Source organism: Cottoperca gobio, chromosome 20, assembly GCF_900634415.1.
Source record: "Cottoperca gobio chromosome 20, fCotGob3.1, whole genome shotgun sequence".
NCBI classification, from domain to species: Eukaryota; Metazoa; Chordata; class Actinopteri; order Perciformes; family Bovichtidae; genus Cottoperca; species Cottoperca gobio.
The window spans coordinates 13,838,318-13,858,985 of NC_041374.1; the positions used below are offsets into that span (position 1 = coordinate 13,838,318).

The window sequence follows — 20,668 nt, forward strand, 5'->3', positions numbered from 1 at the left end:
AATATGTTACATGTACATGTTACATTCTAATATGTATTAAATTTAAAATTATATGTGTTTTCTATTGTCTAATTCTTATTTTTTAACAAGTCACAACCTCAGCATAGCCACATACATAATTTTCGCATCTCTTTTAACCAGACAATACGATTGTTTACAAAGGCATTGAACCAGTTAAGTATTAAACTTAATATTTGTCAAAAGAATTGTTGTTGTTGTAGTAGAGTTGATATATTACATGTCACAACAACGTCTTACATGTTAATTAGCTATCACGTCGCATCTTAAATTATCAGCGTAATTGTTGAGACAAAATGTCTTTCTTGAATGCAACCCTGAGAAGTATGTGCCCTAGATATGTCGTCGACAAGAAACATCCAAAACTAGTTAGAGTTCCGTTGTCATTTCACCCCGGTTATTATGGCCATCCGTATTGCACACGCCACTACAACGTTTTCATTTAAATTTAATGCAAATGTACCCGGACACAAATAAATGATTTGCAAGTTGGACGACCAAAGCCAAAAGAAGAAGTTAGTTACGTTGCTAAATTACAAGTTAACATATACTGAGCAGTGCTAAGAGTCGGCTCCACCCCACAGCTGCTGTTGTCAGACAACGACCAGAGGCAACGTTAGGCAATAATTAATATTTTCTAACAACTAAACAGGTAAATAAGTCTAAATAAGCGTTCAACTGATGTGAGGAAATAATATGTGCAACTTAAGTGGATACTGTATAAATTGGTGGGCCTATTAGTTTTAGTGGCGCCCCAGGACAATCGCCACACCCATAACTGGTACTGCTTACATGTCTAAAACTAATTAACGCTAAGCTAAAGCTAATATATCCTGTTTTAGTGCACTCTAACTTTATGTGTTTGATTACATTAATGTCAGTATATCATTTTCAATTGTTGTCTTTATTTAATACAGGCTCCTCATACACTGTTGTGTTCCGTTAAAAGTAACGTTAGACTAACTGTAACGTCACATGCTAATTGATCAATTTAAAAACCAACATTGCAACTTCCTATCGAATAAATATTTAATTTTGTTTTCTGGTCATTTAGATGACTCATTCCTTATATAATTAGTCACTAAATTTGACTAACAGGATATGTAAACTAGTTATTACCAATGGTGGAATGTTACTAAGTATATTTACTCAAGTTGCTTAAGTACACATTTGATGTAATGTTACTTTATACATTTACTCCACTACACCTCAGAGGTGTTGTACTTTTTACTATACTACATTTGTCTCACAGCTTTAGTTACTTTTCAGATTACAATTCTTTGTCTTGGTTGTTTTTAACTATGTATTTAAACCGGATGAAGGATTTAAGTCATCGCGATCTTATCTTAATTTATCAGATAAACAAGCTGAGCAAACGTTCGCCTTTCGCTCGTAGAAATTTGGAAATATTTAAACAAATCAATACCTCAAAAGTACATTCGTTGCGTAAATGTACTTAGTCACTCTAACTTCTGACTATATCTGTGGTGAATCTGTTTGATCATCTTCAGCTGCCATGGCCTCAGGTGGGGCCCCAATAGCAGGGGCCAACAATTTGGCCACCAAAGTGGAGCTGACCATCTCGTGTGAGCGCCTGATGGACATGGACGTCTTCTCGAAGTCTGACCCTCTGTGTGCCTTGTACATCAACTCTTCAGGCTCCCAGTGGCATGAGGTCTGTATTAGGTCACAGGGTGAGAAGAGTTAACAATCACGTGTTGAATTATGAATTATGAATACGAGTTCAGGCCTTATTTTGAATAAGCAATTTATATAAATCTTTAAAGCTAACACAGACATACAGGAATGCAATGTTGGCACAGTAGTTGATGAAGTTCCTTGTTATATATTTCAGTGAATGTATTTGGCTTCTCATTTGGCCTTTAGTCATCTAAAATTATATGTATTTTTCTTTTCTTTGTGAATCAGTTTGGACGCACAGAGATGATCCTGAACTGCCTGAATCCAAAGTTTGCCAAGAAGTTTGTGATCGACTACTATTTCGAGATGATGCAGAGGCTGAAGTTTTGCGTGTATGACATTGACAATAACACCTATGACCTGAGTGATGATGATTTTCTAGGGGAGCTTGAATGTACCCTGGGACAGGTGAGCGTCACTTTGTACAGTTTTGAATGAAAACTTTGGGCGTTCCGCCATCTTTTCATTGTTCTGTCTGTGACACTGCCTGTATTTTGTATTTGTATTTGTGTGCAGATTGTTTCTAACAGGCAGATGACTCGATCTTTACTGCTGCATGACAAGAGGCCTGCAGGTCGAGGAACCATCACAGTGAGTGGAGACCTTCCTCATTTCTACAGAATAGGGCAGAATAGCTGCAATAAACACATAAAGTTTCTCACTGTTGTTTTATGCACAAAACTTCAATCAATCATTTCATGGGTGGTAATGTTGTTTGAAAAATTTAATTTACAGCATTTTAAGTGTTGATTATGGTTAACAGTTAACAGTAAAAGTACCAACACATGCTGGACTTTATCCGGATATGTGATCATGACCAGGATCCTAGTTATGTTTGTTAAAGGAAATCACCCTGTGGTGTAAAGTGAAGACAACAAGAAAGACAAAAACAATTCAGCAATTTAACAATTCGACAATTTGTGATCAATTCATGCAGAACAATAAAACTGTAATAAAATACACGTAATAGCTATAATAACAGTTGTAGTGAAATTCCTACTTAATTATTAAAATAACGATAAAATAAAATAAGAATATACAGTTTAAATACAATAAAATAGGTTAATAAAATAAGAATAAAAAGACATTTCTATAAATCAGTTAAAATGTCTATAATTACTTTCCTCTCTTTATTATATTAAGTTTTTATTGTTACATGTTAAGTGTTTTTTTAGTCTCATTTAACTCGTAGCTTTGAGTTTGTATGTAGTGAACTCTCACTATGAGGCCTGGCAGTACATTTCTGTGATAGCTTTGTTAGCTTCGTTCTTTGTTTCACTTCACAGAAGGAAGTGTGCATGTATCACATTCTCTCTGATAGGTCATCCCATTGTTTGTGTATAAGTAACATGTATTTTCTATTGTTCTTTGTCGGACTCGGCAGCATTTGTTGCTGTTGGAACTCTGTCAATTTCAGCTGAAGTAGTTTGGTTCCGTTTGAAATTTCTCTTTTGACAGTTGATTAATAAACCATCGAGACAACTTTGTTGTAACTTCATTATTTATTAATCTCTCACGAGGAGATTCACTGTTGAATTTCCACCACATTAAGTCTAATCTAATAAAAGAAAAATCTATAAATCTAATATAATTTAAAGGGTCACAGCTGGGTTATAAAACATCAAACACACTTTGTGAAGTTTACTGATATGATTCTATTTATAGATCTGTGCTGAAGAAATAACTGACACCAGAATGGCAAACTTTGAGGTGTCAGCCCGCAGGTTGGACAAAAAGGTAATAAAGGTCATTTTGGTAGTTTTGTTTGACTTTGGGTTAAATATCTTGAAGTACTGTAAATGATTTATTGTATATTATTGTTCAGTTTCTATGGTGGTCTGACCCTTTCCTGGAGTTCTACAAGCAGTCAGAAATGGGATGGCTGCTGGCTCACAGGACAGAGGTGCACATATTTACCCACAACTCATTCCTCTGCATGCATAGAATTATTATTGACTTGTGTCTCATCGTAACCCGCTCATGTAGGTGGTAAACAACAACCTACACCCAATATGGAAGCCCTTCCGCATCTCATTGCGATCTCTCTGTGGAGGAGATGTGGAGAGACCTATAAAGGTATATTTGTTATTTATTTATTTCAGTAAATAATGCTGCGTTCCAGACAACTCGGAACTCAAAAGTATCTGACCTCCCATTTTTTAAAGATTTTATTTCTTTGTCTTTAATGGTTAGAACAACCATAGAGAGAAATGCCACAAAAACGTTTTTATTTCAACGGGTAGTCCGACCTCCGACTGTGACTGGAACGCAGCATAAGCCTGTAAAATGCGGCGTATTACCACATTCTGTTCCCTTAACAGTGTTTTGGTCCCTTTTTATTTAGTATATCAGTTTGATTGCTACTCTAACATACTAATGTTTAATTTTGAAATTGCGTTTTCTTTTCATCTTACAATGCTTCCAAACTTAAAACATGCTGTGACCCAGCTGGATAAGCGATGTGTCTGTTTGCACAATTCATGACATCCCCTCCCAAAGGTGTGCACTTTTGCTTTATTCCTTTTACTAATTTCACTTCATCCAATTGCATTTACTGTATTTATATTGATAACTAAAAGTGAAATGTGATTGATTATTTGTGCATGTGAGGTGTGACCTTTGTCATTTATTATAGCGTTAGACTTGGACTAAGAGTGCACTGAAAATAAGATGAAACCTCCTCGCTGAGGAAGTGAATGCTTTACTTTTTAATTATGTCTATGACAAGAAAAACTCCCATTGTAGTATAGGGTTTGTTTTCCTTAGTAGTCTGAAAAAGATTAGCTATCTACTCTACATCCATTTCAAAAATGTTTACAAACATTTACGAAACAAACGTTTCTCAGCACTTCTTAATACTTCTTTTTAATCAAAATGCAAAAGTAAATCTTAAGATGACTATCAGCCAAAATGTTTGTAATGGCTTTAGAAAATCACATCAACCTTCAGTTATTCATCACGTCTTCATGCTTAGTTATTCTTTGAATGTATTCAGGGCTTTTACTTGTTGTCTGTTAAATCTCTGTTTGTCTTTAGGTCGAGTGTTATGACCACCATGTCAACGGCTCCCACAACCTCATCGGGAGCTTTAAAGCCACGCTTGCCGAGTTGCAACTGGGAAAACACTTTTCCCCGGTGTGTGTGTGTGTGTGTGTGTGTGTGTGTGTGTGTGTGTGTGTGTGTGTGTGTGTGTGTGTGTGTGTGTGTGTGTGTGTGTGTCTGTGTGTGTGTGTGTGTGTGTGTGTGTGTGTGTCTGTGTGTGTTTCTGTGTGTGTGTGTGTGTGTGTGTTTGTGTGTGTGTGTGTGTCATTTTATAAATGGCATAAATATGACTCATGTTCTTACTTGCAGGCTGAATTTGAGTGCATTAACCAAAAAAAGTTAAAGAAGAAGAACTATAAAAACTCCGGGGTCATTTGCATCAAGAACTGCCAGGTAATGATTTAGAAATGAGGACATTTAAGACATTTAACTTTGATTTCAGCATATCTTTTCTCACTGCGTGACTGCATCTTCTCATAAATTATCAGATCATGCATTTTTAAGACAACCAGAAATACCTGTTGTTGACTCATACATAGGTTACCACTCTCGCTGCTTTTTATTGCATAAGTATACATTGTGCACTGCTGCACACAGCTAACACAACGTTTACCCTTTCAGGTGGTGAAGGAGTACACCTTCCTGGATTATATTATGGGAGGCTGTCAAATCAACTTCACTGTGAGTTTGGAAATTTCAGACACAAGTTTTTACTTTAAAGGAGACATATCATGCTCATTTTCAGGTCCATACTTGTGTTGTGGGTATCTTAGTAGAACATGTTTACATAAACCACATTATTTTTCGCCTGTCTCTAAAAGCCCATTCTGCTGTATATTCTAATGAGCCTGCATGGTATGACATAGGAAGGGAGCCACATCTGAATGTCTTATAAATAAAATGAATTGTTTTATTTGCTTAGACCTTTTTTGATGAGCCTAAAATGACTTCCAGGTAGGGGGAGTATACTTAGTGTACTGTGTGTACAGCTTCTCATATCTTAATCCTTATCCTCTCTCACCCCGGCCAGATTGCCATTGACTTCACAGGCTCTAACGGGGATCCCAGCTCTCCCAAGTCCCTCCACTACATCAACCCTGAAGGCTATAATGAATACCTGAATGCCATCTGGGCAGTGGGTAATATCATCCAGGACTATGACAGGTAAACTCAAACTCCTCCTGCATGTAATTATCTCTGTGAGTTTGAAAAAAACATGTTGCAGCAGAGTTATTAAGTCAGTCAGATGCAATGTAACTTGTCATTTTCTAACTTCTGATTTGACCATTTCTATATGATGTTTGCTTGCTTACACTGCTCACTGATGTGATGTGCCCTGTTTAATATGTGTTATTAATGTTATACATGTGCCTGTATTATTCTGTATTTCTGTGTAGTAACAAGATGTTTCCAGTCTTTGGTTTTGGCGCCCAGCTCCCTTTGTCCACGCAGGTATGGAACGTTATGAGACATGAATTACACTCACATACTGTAGACAAACACACTCTGCTTTCACACTAACTTCCTGAAGCTGTTTGAATTCCTGCCATATACAGTAAATCAAAGATGTTTGATTTTATTGTGATCTCAAACTTGTCTGATCCTCAATCAGGACGATATGAATGATAGATTTGTGCACAGCACAAGATAATGTGTAGTTAATATAAATGCCAAATTAGGGTTATAAAGCGTGTGATATGTTACCTGCTTGAGAGTGCTTCTTTCCTACTCCCACCGGGCTGGCAGTGTATTGTACTTTCAAAACCGCTCAATTATTGGTCTCTTTGTGATTTTCGCTGCATCAGCTATTAAATCATTTTATACAGTAAGTAAAACTTCAGAAGATAAACGTCAAGGAAGTACATAGAAATAAATCTAAATAATGTGTGTTTTTCTGACTGGTTCCATTTTAAAATTGTGACCGACTCTATTCTAAAGTTTTTATTTATTTATCTATCTATGAATCCTGCGTGTAGGTTTCCCACGAGTGTTAAGTATCTGACCTCCCATTTTTTAAAGATTTTATTTCTTTGTCTTTAATGGTTAGAACAACCATAGAGAGAAATGCCACAAAAACGTTTTTATTTCAACGGGTAGTCCGACCTCCGACTGTGACTGGAACGCAGCATAAGCCTGTAAAATGCGGCGTATTACCACATTCTGTTCCCTTAACAGTGTTTTGGTCCCTTTTTATTTAGTATATCAGTTTGATTGCTACTCTAACATACTAATGTTTAATTTTGAAATTGCGTTTTCTTTTCATCTTACAATGCTTCCAATCTTAAAACATGCTGTGACCCAGCTGGATAAGCGATGTGTCTGTTTGCACAATTCATGACATCCCCTCCCAAAGGTGTGCACTTTTGCTTTATTCCTTTTACTAATTTCACTTCATCCAATTGCATTTACTGTATTTATATTGATAACTAAAAGTGAAATGTGATTGATTATTTGTGCATGTGAGGTGTGACCTTTGTCATTTATTATAGCGTTAGACTTGGACTAAGAGTGCACTGAAAATAAATAATGTGTGTTTTTCTGACTGGTTCCATTTTAAAATTGTGACCGACTCTATTCTAAAGTTTTTATTTATTTATCTATCTATGAATCCTGCGTGTAGGTTTCCCACGAGTTTCCTGTCAATTTCAATCCAGCAAATCCATTCTGCGCCGGTAAGTCAAACTTTTCACAAAGATTGTGTTTGGTTGTTAAAAGTTGTTCGGTAATGTTTACGTGTGTGTGTGTGTGTGTGTGTGTGTGTGTGTGTGTGTGTGTGTGTGTGTGTGTGTGTGTGTGTGCGTGTGTGTGTGTTGCAGGCATAGAGGGTGTGGTGCAGGCCTACCAACAGTGTCTACCCCAGTTGAAGCTCTGGGGCCCGACCAACTTCTCTCCGATCATCAACCATGTAGCCTGCTTTGCCAGACAAGGTCTTCGGCAGAATCTGGCCTCAGTAAGAAGCCAGATTATTTTCTCAAAAGAAAATGTCAACGGTCAATCTCTCATCAGTAAAAAAATAATAAAAAAGGCAGTATGTAGTAATGTGTAAGATATGTACTAAAGGTTCAGTCCCTAATGTTTACAAACAAAGTGGCCGAACAAACTGTAAATTAAAATGACAATATAAGATCTTGGTAAAACAAACTAGGAATAAGATAATATTCTAAGATCATATCAAAACAAACTCTGACGTTATTGGTACTGTGTATATTTAATATCTGACATTGTTGTATTTGTTTTCACTCTCCATCTGCAGCAATACTTTGTGCTGCTCATCATCACAGATGGAGTGATCACAGACATGGACCAGACACGCACTGCTATTGTGGAGGCCTCTCGTCTGCCCATGTCCATCATCATAGTGGGTGTGGGCGGTGCAGACTTCGGTGAAATGGAGTTCCTTGACAGTGATGATAAATTGCTGTGTTCGCCCAGAGGTGATGTCGCCTCAAGAGACATCATCCAGTTTGTGCCCTTCAGAGATTTCCAAGTAAGCAGCAGTCCATACCTTTGTACTGCCATAACAGAGTTATTATATGTAGATAATATTTCATAATCCAATGTCCCTTAGTATAACAGGTGCTGGAAGTAAATGTAATATATATGTAAAATCAAACATTAAACAAGTCAGTTTTATGTTAGGATTCCTTGATCAGCATGAGCCGTCAATAGCACAGACACATGCACACCTTAATGTTTGAAATCATGCTCCCAAACCTGGCTAAGACTTTTATTCTTGTAACATTGTCATTGCAGGGAAACAACGTGGCCCTTGCTCAGAGCGTCCTGGCGGAGCTGCCTGATCAAGTGGCTTCCTTCTTTAATTCTTACAAGCTGAAACCCCCTCAAATATTCAGTGTTTCTGACCCGTCTTAGAAATGTGGGTTAAAGTAACCGAAATACTTCATGTTTACTATTTATTTGCATCCCCTGAACCACTTTCTCTATTTACTGTATGGAATGGTGCAATTAAATGCCAAATTAACATAGGTGAAAGAAATAACAAAATAAATTATAATTAACCTTTAACCTGTGACAGGGATTTTTATTATTGTTTTAATTGGATTTGACTTGATTTAAAATGCATAATATGTCATTTTCTGCAACTAAGGGTCTCTGACAAAACACTAACAGAAGACGGAGTTTGGTGGCATCATGAAGTGACGTGGTATCATGGGAGTTGATCATTGCAGTCAGCTTCTCCCGGTTAGGATTCCTTTCGTTCAGGAGGTTTTTATCGGGAGCAGAATTATCCGCAGAGGTCTAGTTGTTTCAAGACATTTTAATGTGGAAATCTTACATATTATACCTTTTAAAGTTCATATGTGTTGTGACCAATAGACTTGCTTGTGTAGTGCATGCAACACTTGACATGTTGGTATGGCTCTTTTGATTAAATGTCATTATTTATCTTTCTTTTTCCTGCATTACCTCCTGTCTGCTGTTACTTTACACACTATCTCAATGCTATAATCCATATTTCTGAGAGGCAAGTTTTGTGTCTTTATCTTCAAATCATCTGAGAAAGCAAAAATATATTACACACTGTATGCAACTTTCAATAAAAATACCATTAAATTAATGTATCTGTAGTTGGATTCTTATGCCAATACCTCTGAGGGTTCAAGTTGGATGGCTCACATAAGGCCATAAGAACATGTAAAACTGAACGTTGTGTGTCAACGAAAGTCCACGTCCACAGTGCTGAACCACATTTCCCCTCTTAGTGCTAATATTACTAGATGTGGGGCATATTTATGCTCTGTTGATGCTATCTTTTTGTCTGACTCACATTTTTTTTAACCAAATACTAGCGTTAAAATCCAGGTTTAAGGTTTTAAGGAAAATGAGCCCTTTGGGTTACCTGCATGACTTTCTCAAAGTGTAACTGCACAATTAGTAAATCTACGGCATTTACATAGCGCTTTTACAACATGTCACCATTCTCTCTCTCTCTCTCTCTCTCTCTCTCTCTCTCTCTCTCTCTCTCTCTCTCTCTCACACACACACACACACACACACACGGCAGTTAATCAGTTCATCAGGAGTGATGAGCCATAGCCGCCCCACATCTTTAATATTGAATGAAAGCTTTTGTAGCTGTGTTTGAAACCATTTTATGAATGATGTACAATATTTCGCTATTTGTTTCACCAGCTTTACTATAGTTTTGTTAAAACCTCATTGTGCATTGCGCATTGATTTTGTCTGCAGCAAACTGACGGGTGTCCCTCTAAGTGGAAACGAGCACACTGGGCAACGCCCACAACATAGCTAGCTCCGGCCTGTCATTTTTTCCAATAGCTAACTCCAGCACACAGCTAACTTATCTGGCTAACAAGGTAGGAAATGCAAATTGAACAGTAAATTTGACTTTATTTTGTTTTCGCTGTCAAAATAAATGTAAACAAAGAGGTTTTATGTTAGTTTAACGTAATTTTGTTATACTTTTACGAGTATCACGTGACATTTAACGTTAGCTGAAAGAAAATAGGCGTCAACTCGTTGAAGATAACTTTAACTAATTTAGATACTAGTTAATACCAGTTACACGAAATCTATTTTAACAACAATATACGTGAGTGAAATGTCTTTCGGGACTTCCGCCGCTGTAACGTTAACGTTAGCTAATGTTAGTTATAGCCATACAGCCTGATCATAGCTCCTTCTGTTAGTTTTCGTTACTTTAACTGAGTTACGTTTACGTTGGTCAATTATCTTTATGATGGACAGACTATTTAAAACAAAGGTGAATGTTTTACTTGGATACGAGATGCATCCAATAGCTCACGTTAACTCATCCACTGAGTTCACCACTTCACCACTTCATGGCACCGCGCTTGATGTGAGATAAATCCCACATTGTATTGAGACTGATGCATCATGTGTTGGCTGAATTTATAAAAAGATCAAACTCTTTTATAAAAAAATGTTCCTCACGATATACATGTGTATATACTATTAATTAACAAATGTATTTGATGGATTTTGAGCCTGGTCCTGTCCATAGACTCCACTTATCTGGGCGTGTCAACTACCAAACCTTAAAATTCTGTACTTGAAAAGTAAACAATAATAATGTCTGCTAAATAAACGGGGGTGGAGCAAGTGTTTCACTAAATGCAGATGGATGCTGCTCTCAGTATAAGTCACAGCTCAGTCATAACTTGGATGACTCTGGGTGTGTTAGATTAAATGTACCCTTCCGTTTTCATAAGATTGTGTTTCTGTGTTTCTGTATGTCAGTTCGTGTGAGTGTGTCCTCCAGGCTGTGATGGCAGCTGTTGGCCCACCAGGACCAAAGGTCCCTGACTGTGTGACCAAGGTGGCACTGACCATCTCCTGTGAGAATCTGCTCGACATGGATGCGTTCTCAAAGTCTGACCCTCTGTGTGTGCTTTTCATGAACAGCTCAGGGCCTCACTGGTGTGAGGTAAGTAAGTTGATGTAAAAGCCAAGAATTATCCTCATTCTTACATCTTTTGAGTATTTCCAGTTTTGGGAGACATTTCTAAAGTGAGATATCTGAACTGTGTTTGCTGTCACTTTGGAAATGTCAGTACCTGCTGTCAGTCAAAGGAGTTTCTGACCGTACAAAAAAGTAATTGACTCTGAAACATGTATCTTTGTTAGATTGGCCGTACGGAGAAAATCAAGAACTGCCTTCATCCCAAGTTTTCCAAGACTTTTGTCATTGACTACTACTTTGAAATGGTGCAGAAAATGAGGTTTGAATTGCACGACATTGACGGCGAAACCAGCAATCTGCAAGATGCTGACTTCCTGGGTGAACTGGAGTGTACCTTGGGACAGGTTAGCCCTCTATACTGACTGCAAACAGTCATCATGCTTATTTTCTCTTCATTAGAGTATAGCATAAAAAACCCCAGCATATTACTCTTTATTTATGATTTCAAGTGGTGTTGAAGCCGTGCCATTTCCAGTGATAGATACGATAACTCTCTGTGATTCAGAAATGTGTTTTTCTGTTCAGGTTGTGTCCTCAAGGAAACTAACAAGACCACTTGTCATGAAGGACAAGAGACCTGCAGGGAAAGGAACGATCACTGTGAGTCACTTTTTTTATTCAGGTTGGCAATGACATTTGGACCATTTAAGGGTTTTTGATCCCAAGTGATTAGATTATTAATTGATGTATTTGCACTTTTGCAATATTTAGAACACAATGCTGTTTCATGTTTTGTAGATATGTGCTGAAGAAAGAACAGACAACAGGGTGGTGGATTTTGAAGTTGCAGGTAGAAAACTGGATAAAAAGGTATTGATTGCTACTGAATTATTCAAATATTATATATTATACTACTGGAGGTAAAGACTCTAATGTTACTGTTGTCCTTGCTCTTTGAGATGAGTTTTTATGAATACATTCTTCTAGATTCTAGATTTGTGTTTTTATTCCGCAGATGCTAATCACCTTTTTACTAAGTAGTAGCAGTGTTGGGGAAGCTACTTCGAAAGTATTACTTCACACTGAAAGAACTACACAGAAGCTACTCTAGGAATAAATCTAGTTTGGTTAACTAAAGTTACTTAGAAAAAGTAAAATATCATTCAAAGTTATAACAAAATATAATACAAAAGTCAAATACCAGCAAAAAATGCAACTCAATTGAGTGCCCACTTGTTCACAGGTCATACATAAACCAAAAAGTAGAATACTCTACAAAATATTTAACCAGCACCTTTTTAGACCATTCGACCAACTTGAGCAATGGTCTAAAAAAAATGGGTCTGTTGTCTTTCTTGTCAGTTTTGTAACATCTGACTTGTGCAATCGAACTTGCACATTTTTAGACAGTTTGAACAGCTTGAGCGCTGGTCTGCCTGACAAATGTATTGAAAGAAAAAAGGGACGGCACTGGCCAAAGGGCTTCAATTACAGTAGAGAAGCAATGGTACAAAAACAAACAGTCCTTTCCTTTTATGGCCCAAAATTGTTTTTAGTTTCAAAAGTTAACTAATCAAAATAAAAGACAAAAGGAATTTAACTTTGCAAATATGAATGTAGATGAGGTAGATGTAGACTACCAGAAAGCTACTGCAAAATGTAGTTTGAAAATGTTTGATTCAGCTGCATAATATTTTCTTACTTATTTCCAGGATTTCTTTGGCAAGTCCGACCCGTTCCTGGAATTCTACAAGCAGACAGAAACTGGATGGCAGCTCGCTCACAGGACAGAGGTACGGATACACTCGTTGTGTAGCTTGATATCTAGTCCAAAGATTCTTTGGCAGTACATGGGCATTTAAAGTGATGACTCAAATGTGTTGACAGTTTGGAGTTTGTACAATTAATGCAATGACGACTGTAAATGTTGTTTTTAATCTGTGCTGTTACGCAGGTGGTGAAAAACACCTTAAACCCAACATGGAGACCGTTCCGAATCCCGCTGCAGTCCCTCTGTGGAGGAGATGTGGAGAAATCTATAAAGGTAGACAAACACTCACTCACACATTGACTGTAAAGCATTGTGAGTGATGACACGGCAGCCTTTTTCTACTGTCTGTCTTCTTTCACGCTGCATTTCCTCAAATGCAGGGTTTCTATTGGGAGGAAATCCCTCCTGTCTACTGCTGGCTTGAGTAGTGTTGGCAAATGTGTAAGTTGCAAACATTTATAACATAGTAATTACTAATGTCAGCTTCTCATCTAGTGAAGGATTAGCTTTGCTAAATGAATTAGAATTTGTGAAAGTGAAGTGATGTGAAGAAGCCTCTAAAAAACAAAAATATTCTAATATTGCAATCAGTCAAATTCATCTTTAACTTTTGTCTTTGTTTTGGCAAATGAATTACTGCACTAATTTGTGTGTGTGGCATTGGGGGAGGGAGACAAAGCGAGAATGGAAAGAATCAGTAATGATTTTTAAAGTGCTGAATTATTTACACGATATTATCATATGTGTATTATTGACATAATATAAATATTACATTTTTTTAATATCACGGTCAGCGTCTTTGAGTTACAAGAAAAGCGCTATACAAGTCTAATGCATTATTATTATTATTATTATTATTATTATTATTATTATTATTATTATTATTATTATTATCGTCAATAACTGTATATCGTGTCACCCCTATTTCATACATTAATGTAAAACATGTTTTTCAGCCCAGTTGAATATTTAACAACGAAAAACTAACATTTTTGATCACTGAAGGTTTGTCATTTTGTCATGGAAAATCCCAGAAAGACTGAATGAAGGCCACAATGGAAAACCCCGCCTATGTTTAAGTGATTGCCTCTAGTGCGAATCTAAGGGTCTGATAATCTTGGTACAAATAAGGAAATGTATTTTAGCATTAGTTATATGTATGTTTTGTTTTGTTTCCAACCTCTAACCCTGTAAAAGCACACTTGTCAGGAAGAGCTGAATTCCGGTCCACGGTGCAAGTGAGTTTACTTTCCCCACCGTGAGTGTCAGTGAAAGGACAGGCCAGAGTCCGTGACACATTTATATCTATCTTAAGAAATATGTAAACCACTTGAGGAGTCGGCTCATTGGTCAACTTACCTGTTAACTGATGACATCACAGTCACCACGATCATCCCGTGTCGCTGGTTAAACATTGATTTATGTCGACAATTTGATGAGACAGTGAACAAGAACTGTGTGTAAAGCTACATTTTAAGTAAAGGTCTGGTATTTTTTTTGTCAGCTAACAAATAATAAAATACAATACAACAAAAATGTATTGTGAACTTGCTAATTTCACTGTTTACATAAGATATAAAGCTTAAGTGCGATAGAAGACTGTGATCTAATGTGTTCAATGGGATCAATCAGGTATTTAATATTAAATATATTTTATTGTCAAATCATATATACTGTCATTCAGCATATTCTTTGAAATGACTTGATAAGTAATAATGTATCAACAGGTAAGTCAACCAACGGGACAATTTCCCAAAAAGTAGACTCGTTCTGTTAAGATGGATCCTTCTTTAGTCATTCATGAGCTTTCTTAGCTGTTCATCCTGCACACTGACTGTAGCATCACACAGTGTGTTGCTCTACCTGTTGGTCTTTTCCCTGTTACCTCAACACTGAAAACACTCAAATGGTCCTCTGTGTGTCTTACTCTAAAGGAAGTAGTTGCCCTTCTGTTTGCCAAGTAGAAGGCTAGTGTGTGTGTGTGTGTGTGTGTGTGTGTGTGTGTGTGTGTGTGTGTGTGTGTGTGTGTGTGTGTGTGTGTGTGTGTGTGTGTGTGTGTGTGTGTGTGTGTGTGTGTGTGTGTGTGTGTGTGTGTGTGTGTGTATTTCTGATAGATTTTTCAATATCAGGGTCTCCTTACATTTATGGCTTCACCTCCAAAGCATGCTTTTCTCTCATCTGCTTTGATTTTCACACATTATTGATGGTTCATTAGTAAAATCTAAAGAATATTCTTTGCTCAAGAGAATTGACTGGATTTGTCTTGTTTCTGCTAATTGTCCGTGTTTCCCAGGTAGATTGTTTTGACTACAACAGCAACGGAACTCACGATTTTATTGGATGCTTTGAGACCACACTCTGCCAAATACAGCAGGGATCACAATCATACGCGGTGAGCTCTCTTTCCGTGTGTCCCTGTGTACGTGTTTGTCAGTTTTGCTGTATTTTCCGGAAGCATAAACAAAAAGAAATGTGCTTTTTCTAACATATTTTTTTCATAACAATGTGCTCCTCGCAGGCTGAGTTTGAATGCATCAATAGTAAGAAGAAACAAAAGAAGAAAGGATACAAAAACTCTGGCATTATCGTTGTAAGGAAATGCAAGGTACTGTGGTTTTATATATATTTTTCTTTCTCAACTAATTGTTTTCTTTGTTTAGTACATGCACACTCCACCCTACCTGTACAGTATATCTAATACAACATATACAGACATTAAGATAATAAAGGTATATGTACAAACACTTCTACAGTGCAGTACCTGAGCATGTATGTTGTTATATTTGTCATATTTATTTTCAGACAGTGAAGGAGTATACCTTTCTGGATTACATAATGGGCGGCTGTCAGATTAACTTCACCGTGAGTACTACATATTTCTGTAAATGTTGTCTCTTTACCCTGACATTTTTTTTAAATTACTGAGTATATTGAGGATTTAATGTGTTCAGGAAACATTTATTATGATGTTGTGAAAACATTTGATATTCTCTGTTTTTATCCGCCCCCTGCCAGATTGCTATTGATTTTACAGGCTCCAACGGAAATCCCAGCACCCCCCAGTCCCTCCATTACATCAACCCTCAGGGCTATAATGAATACCTGGCAGCTATCTGGGCAGTGGGTAATGTCATCCAGGACTATGACAGGTAAATAGATTGTTATACATAAACTATTATGTTAGTATTCGCTATGAGAAGCAGGGAAGACAATTCAGAGCCCACTGCTCTTTCTGTAAATGTCCTGTCTTGTCTGATTGAAGATGTAAGGAAGATTAATGTAAAAGTTAGTTAGGCTCTAGTCTAATCCTTTGTTTTGTTTCACTTCCTGCAGTGACAAGATGTTCCCTGCTTTTGGATTTGGAGCCATGCTCCCTCCTTCATGGAAGGTGATTGTTTGTTTTTGTTAAAACAGGCCTTTCTCCATGTGATCATTGCATTCCTTAAAAACATGGAAAAGCTTGTTTTGGATCGATGTAACTCAGATAAATTGGTGTGGGATCCAGATGAATAATTATTTGCAGTGTAAAAAGTCTGTACCATTTAGCCACATGCTGGTAAAATATGCAAGTGGCTAGTATATTTGCATCACTCACCAGCCCAAACAAAACCATGGTAAGCTATTGAGTGGTAACATTTTAACTTTATGTAGGCATTGTTTGACCAGTGGACAAAAAAGTTAATTTTGCACGCTGCTTTTTTGTGTTTGCAGGTCAGCCACGAGTTTCCCATCAACTTCAACCCATCAGATCCGTTTTGTGCAGGTAATAATATACCAAAGCCAACGTGAACTCCAACTGCTGTGTGTTTAATGAGAGAACCGGACATGTAGGACATTTGGCTGTTCCCAGGTTTGGTGCAGTATGACATGAGATGATTTGTTCTTCCACGGATAAGTTGACATGGGATGTTCAAAGCATACATGTAACTTCTGTAACAATTAGAGGATACATGATTGATCAATGGTTAAGTAAGTCAGCAGAACATTTTATTGACAACATTTTTTGTTCTAGATAACCAATTTATCGGTATTTGAAAAAAAAAAAAAAGATATATTGTGTGTGTGTTTTTAGGAATAGAGGGTGTGGTCCAAGCCTACCAGCAGTGTCTGCCCCAGGTGAAGCTTTACGGCCCCACAAACTTTTCCCCGATTGTCAACCATGTAGCCCAGTTTGGCAGGCAGGCCATGCAGCAGGAAACTGCCTCTGTGAGTCGCTGGAAGTCTAAAATCAATCAAAATTGTATAATTGTGGCTGTTGAGTGGAAATGTTTGTTATTGTACTTTTGGTTTAGAAGTATCCACTAATCAGGGACAACGTAATCTCATTCAGTTCCTCTTCTCCACACAATACCAGTCAGTGAAGGTGAAAACCACTCCTCTTATGTCGATGTTCCACAGCAATACTTTGTTCTGCTGATCATCACCGACGGAGTGATCACAGACATGGATGAGACACGCAGTGCCATCGTCAACGCTTCCCGCCTGCCCATGTCCATCATCATTGTTGGAGTGGGGGGTGCAGACTTCAGTGCAATGGAGTTCCTTGATGGAGACGATGGAAACTTACGCTCCGCTGCAGGCGAGGTAGCCATGCGGGACATTGTGCAGTTTGTGCCATTCAGGCAGTTCCAAAATGTAAGCTCGATCATAAAGCAAAGTCTTTACAGCCATGCACCTCATAAGCTTCTTTACAGCTAATATATAATGCATACATTTGAATTTTCTTAACATCTTATTTCAGGCAGGCACTGCAGCCCTTGCCCAAAGCGTACTGGCAGAGTTGCCTGACCAAGTGGCCTCCTTCTTCAATTTATTTGACCTGAAGCCCCCCACCGAGCCCAGTCCTTCCTAGAAATGTAGGAGCACCCCCAGAGACTCCCTGTCCCCATTTCACTCCTTCTTCTCTGCATTTGTCTAAAGCTGCATGCATTTCAATAGAAGCATAGTTAAACAACCTAGTTAGCTTAATTCACCCCGCTGTTCTTTTCAGGGTTTTTCATATAATTTCCATTTCACAGTATGTGGGACATTATGTCATCATGCACTGTAGGTCTCTACGAGGGTGTCAGGGTGTAGACATACTCTGCTGAACACTAACTCACAAATGCTCCTACAGGGCTTTTACTTGGCAGTGAACAGACATTTCCTGGAGTCTCCGTTGGTTTCCTGGCAAATGCTCAGAGCCAAGATATAGTCGGGCACTTAATGCTAATTAAAACCAATAGTTGATTTACACGTTGCTTTTTGTACAGATTAAACCAGTAAAATAGGGCTGTACCAAATGTCACTTTTTTACATTGAAGCTTCGGAAGTCTGTGGTCATATTTTATGAGGTCATCGACCTAAAATATTGTTGACAAAAATGTTTTGGTGGTTATATAACAGTAACTTATAGTACATAGTACATTGCTGCTTGACTGCACCGTGCGCTGTGAGGCAAGCGAATTATCAAACCGTTTTTTGACTGCAGTGAAAACGTTTAGATCACACAAGTCCAAAACAATCCTACGCAGCCACCTCTGCAGACTAATTCTACAAATAGTATAATACTAATAATATTAGTGTAGCCTAATCTGTATCTTCAACTGTGCAGAAATATAATTTATATGTCAACGTTATGAATGAAGCTTCAAAATATTCGGTATATATATATATATATATATATATATATATATATATATATATATATATATATATATATATATATATATATATATATATATATATATACTAATATAAGATAATCACAAGATACAACATGGAAGCTGTTTCCCCCTGTTACCGTCTTTGCTTTCTAAACTAACCGTAATGCTGCTGTTAAAATATGAAAGCAGTATTGATCTACTCATCTAACTCTCCGCCAGAATGTACTAAAACATATTTCCCATAATGTCTTAATGTATCCTTAATGCTTAAAGATCAGAATACATACTAACACCATTGATATGTTGTGGGAAGTATGTTGACATTACACTTGTGTAGCCACTGACCTCATTAGCACGGCTCATTATTGCAGGATATTTGACAGTTCACTGCTTTTTAAAAAACTTCATGAAGATTTAAAAGTTTTTTTCAAAGCTTTCGCCAAATTAGTTTTTTTTTAACAAGTAACCATAGGAACATCTGTAGTGGGCATCCTTGGGCTTAGTAAATCATGTTAAAATTATAGAAACTAAGAGTTGTCACTCTGTTTGCACACAAATGTGCAACCTTTATCTATGTACAAAGTTCCTTACTCATGCAACTAAGCTCATATACATATCATTACTTACATATTCATCTAACCCATGTAATTTTCAGATACTGCTTCTCTTATTTGGTTGCCGTTAGTTCCCCTGCCATCTCCTTGTAACTCACTCTACCCTCGATATTCTGTCTCTTCTCCTTCTCGTCAGTGTCCTCAAGAAATGCTCGCTCAGAGCGTCTTGGCAGAAATCCCAGGTCAGGTGACAAGCTTCTTCAACACCATGAGTTTGAAGCCACCTCACAGCGACACACCTCTCCCTGACCCCTCGGCATCAGCACCCCCCCAGTGATGTGTCCTTAGTATACCACATGAGCATGCACCATCAAGACTGGAAGTCATGGTATGATTTGTAAATACTGGAATGCACCAATAGTATAAAGCCATAATAAACAGATATTGTCAAACATTTGCTAACATTTGTTAACATGTACTCAACCTAGATATTTATTTAATGTGACGGTAACATATGATGTTTTTGTGACTCAAGTGCCAGCATTGTTAAGACTTAAAGTCATTTCTTTAGTTTGTGTATAAATTGAGGCAGCTAATACCAGTCATCTCATTAGTCTGTCCGAATGTCCACATGAAAGGGCTGGAGTACTTAATGTGTTCTATGTTTCTGCTACTATTACCTCCAGCATCTCCATATCACAAGGACCGCTTGTTAGTTGGTCACACTTTCATGCTTCCCTAGGGAATAAAGCAAACATTTCCTTGGACCTTGGACAAAGCCATGCTATCATTAACATTCAGTAATGTTTACATAATGGATCCTTAATAAAGGATCAATACGTTTGCCTAAACAAACACCTTTTGTAGATTTTACACTACAAAAATGTGTCCTTGCTGCTGTTTTGTACTTCAGTCAGTTTCTTTTTTTAAATCCAGTTCCATATTTGACATACTATTCGGTGTTTAACAAGGAGAAGTGATTATAATTGTCATCAGAATGCTTCGTTTAGTAAAATGCATGTTCACTTGAATGTACACTAGAAGTTCACTCTGTCCTAAGAGGAGATAGTAATACTTCTCACTGACTGTTATGAGAATTGCTTAATACATTTCACTAATATATACAGTATGTATATTTAATATTCACCAATATTTGATATGCCTTATGTATTTTACTTGTCTTTGTCATGGACTTTGATTTTATTGATATTTTATGTGAATATGATTTGCTATGAAAAAAATCTAATAGAATCTACATGACTCAGTATCAATATTAAAAATTATATGCAATCAATATTTTTAAGTAAAATTCGACAATTTGTACGATTTCTTTTATGTTTGCTACTGCCTTAATGTCATGACATTAAATAAATACTTAAGTATTTTCACCAAGTAGTTGTGTGTGTGTGTGTGTGTGTGTGTGTGTGTGTGTGAGTGTGTGTGTGTGTGTGTGTGTGTGTGTGTGTGTGTGTGTGTGTGTGTGTGTGTGTGTGAGAGTGAGTGTGAGTGTGTGTGTGTGTGTGAGTGAGTG

The 20,668-nt window shown here is 37.3% G+C and overlaps 2 protein-coding genes across 3 annotated transcripts; both read left to right on the top strand.

The window, feature by feature from the left end:
- The first annotated feature begins 424 nt into the window (after positions 1–424).
- LOC115025605 (copine-3-like) lies at positions 425–9,340 on the top strand. The gene is made up of 16 exons (XM_029457974.1): positions 425–670; positions 1,530–1,693; positions 1,948–2,127; positions 2,236–2,310; positions 3,385–3,456; positions 3,545–3,622; positions 3,706–3,795; positions 4,756–4,854; positions 5,071–5,154; positions 5,383–5,442; positions 5,792–5,925; positions 6,159–6,213; positions 7,382–7,433; positions 7,578–7,711; positions 8,015–8,248; positions 8,515–9,340. Exons 2-16 carry the CDS (start codon positions 1,535–1,537, stop codon positions 8,632–8,634), a joined length of 1,626 nt encoding a protein of 541 aa, XP_029313834.1. The 5' UTR covers positions 425–670; positions 1,530–1,534; the 3' UTR covers positions 8,635–9,340.
- Positions 9,341–9,945: 605 nt separating this feature from the next.
- Positions 9,946–20,529, top strand: LOC115025275 (copine-3-like). Of its 2 annotated transcripts, XM_029457356.1 has the most exons (17): positions 9,947–10,100; positions 11,005–11,191; positions 11,392–11,571; positions 11,753–11,827; positions 11,966–12,037; positions 12,880–12,960; positions 13,122–13,211; positions 15,232–15,330; positions 15,457–15,543; positions 15,741–15,800; positions 15,954–16,087; positions 16,272–16,326; positions 16,650–16,701; positions 17,011–17,144; positions 17,337–17,573; positions 17,680–17,794; positions 19,334–19,471. In XM_029457356.1, exons 2-16 carry the CDS (start codon positions 11,033–11,035, stop codon positions 17,788–17,790), a joined length of 1,626 nt encoding a protein of 541 aa, XP_029313216.1. In that variant the 5' UTR covers positions 9,947–10,100; positions 11,005–11,032; the 3' UTR covers positions 17,791–17,794; positions 19,334–19,471. The 2 variants fall into 2 exon arrangements, with proteins under 2 accessions (XP_029313215.1, XP_029313216.1); XM_029457355.1 differs by lacking the exon at positions 17,680–17,794 and having other exon boundaries at positions 9,946–10,100; positions 19,334–20,529.
- The last annotated feature ends 139 nt before the right edge of the window (positions 20,530–20,668 follow it).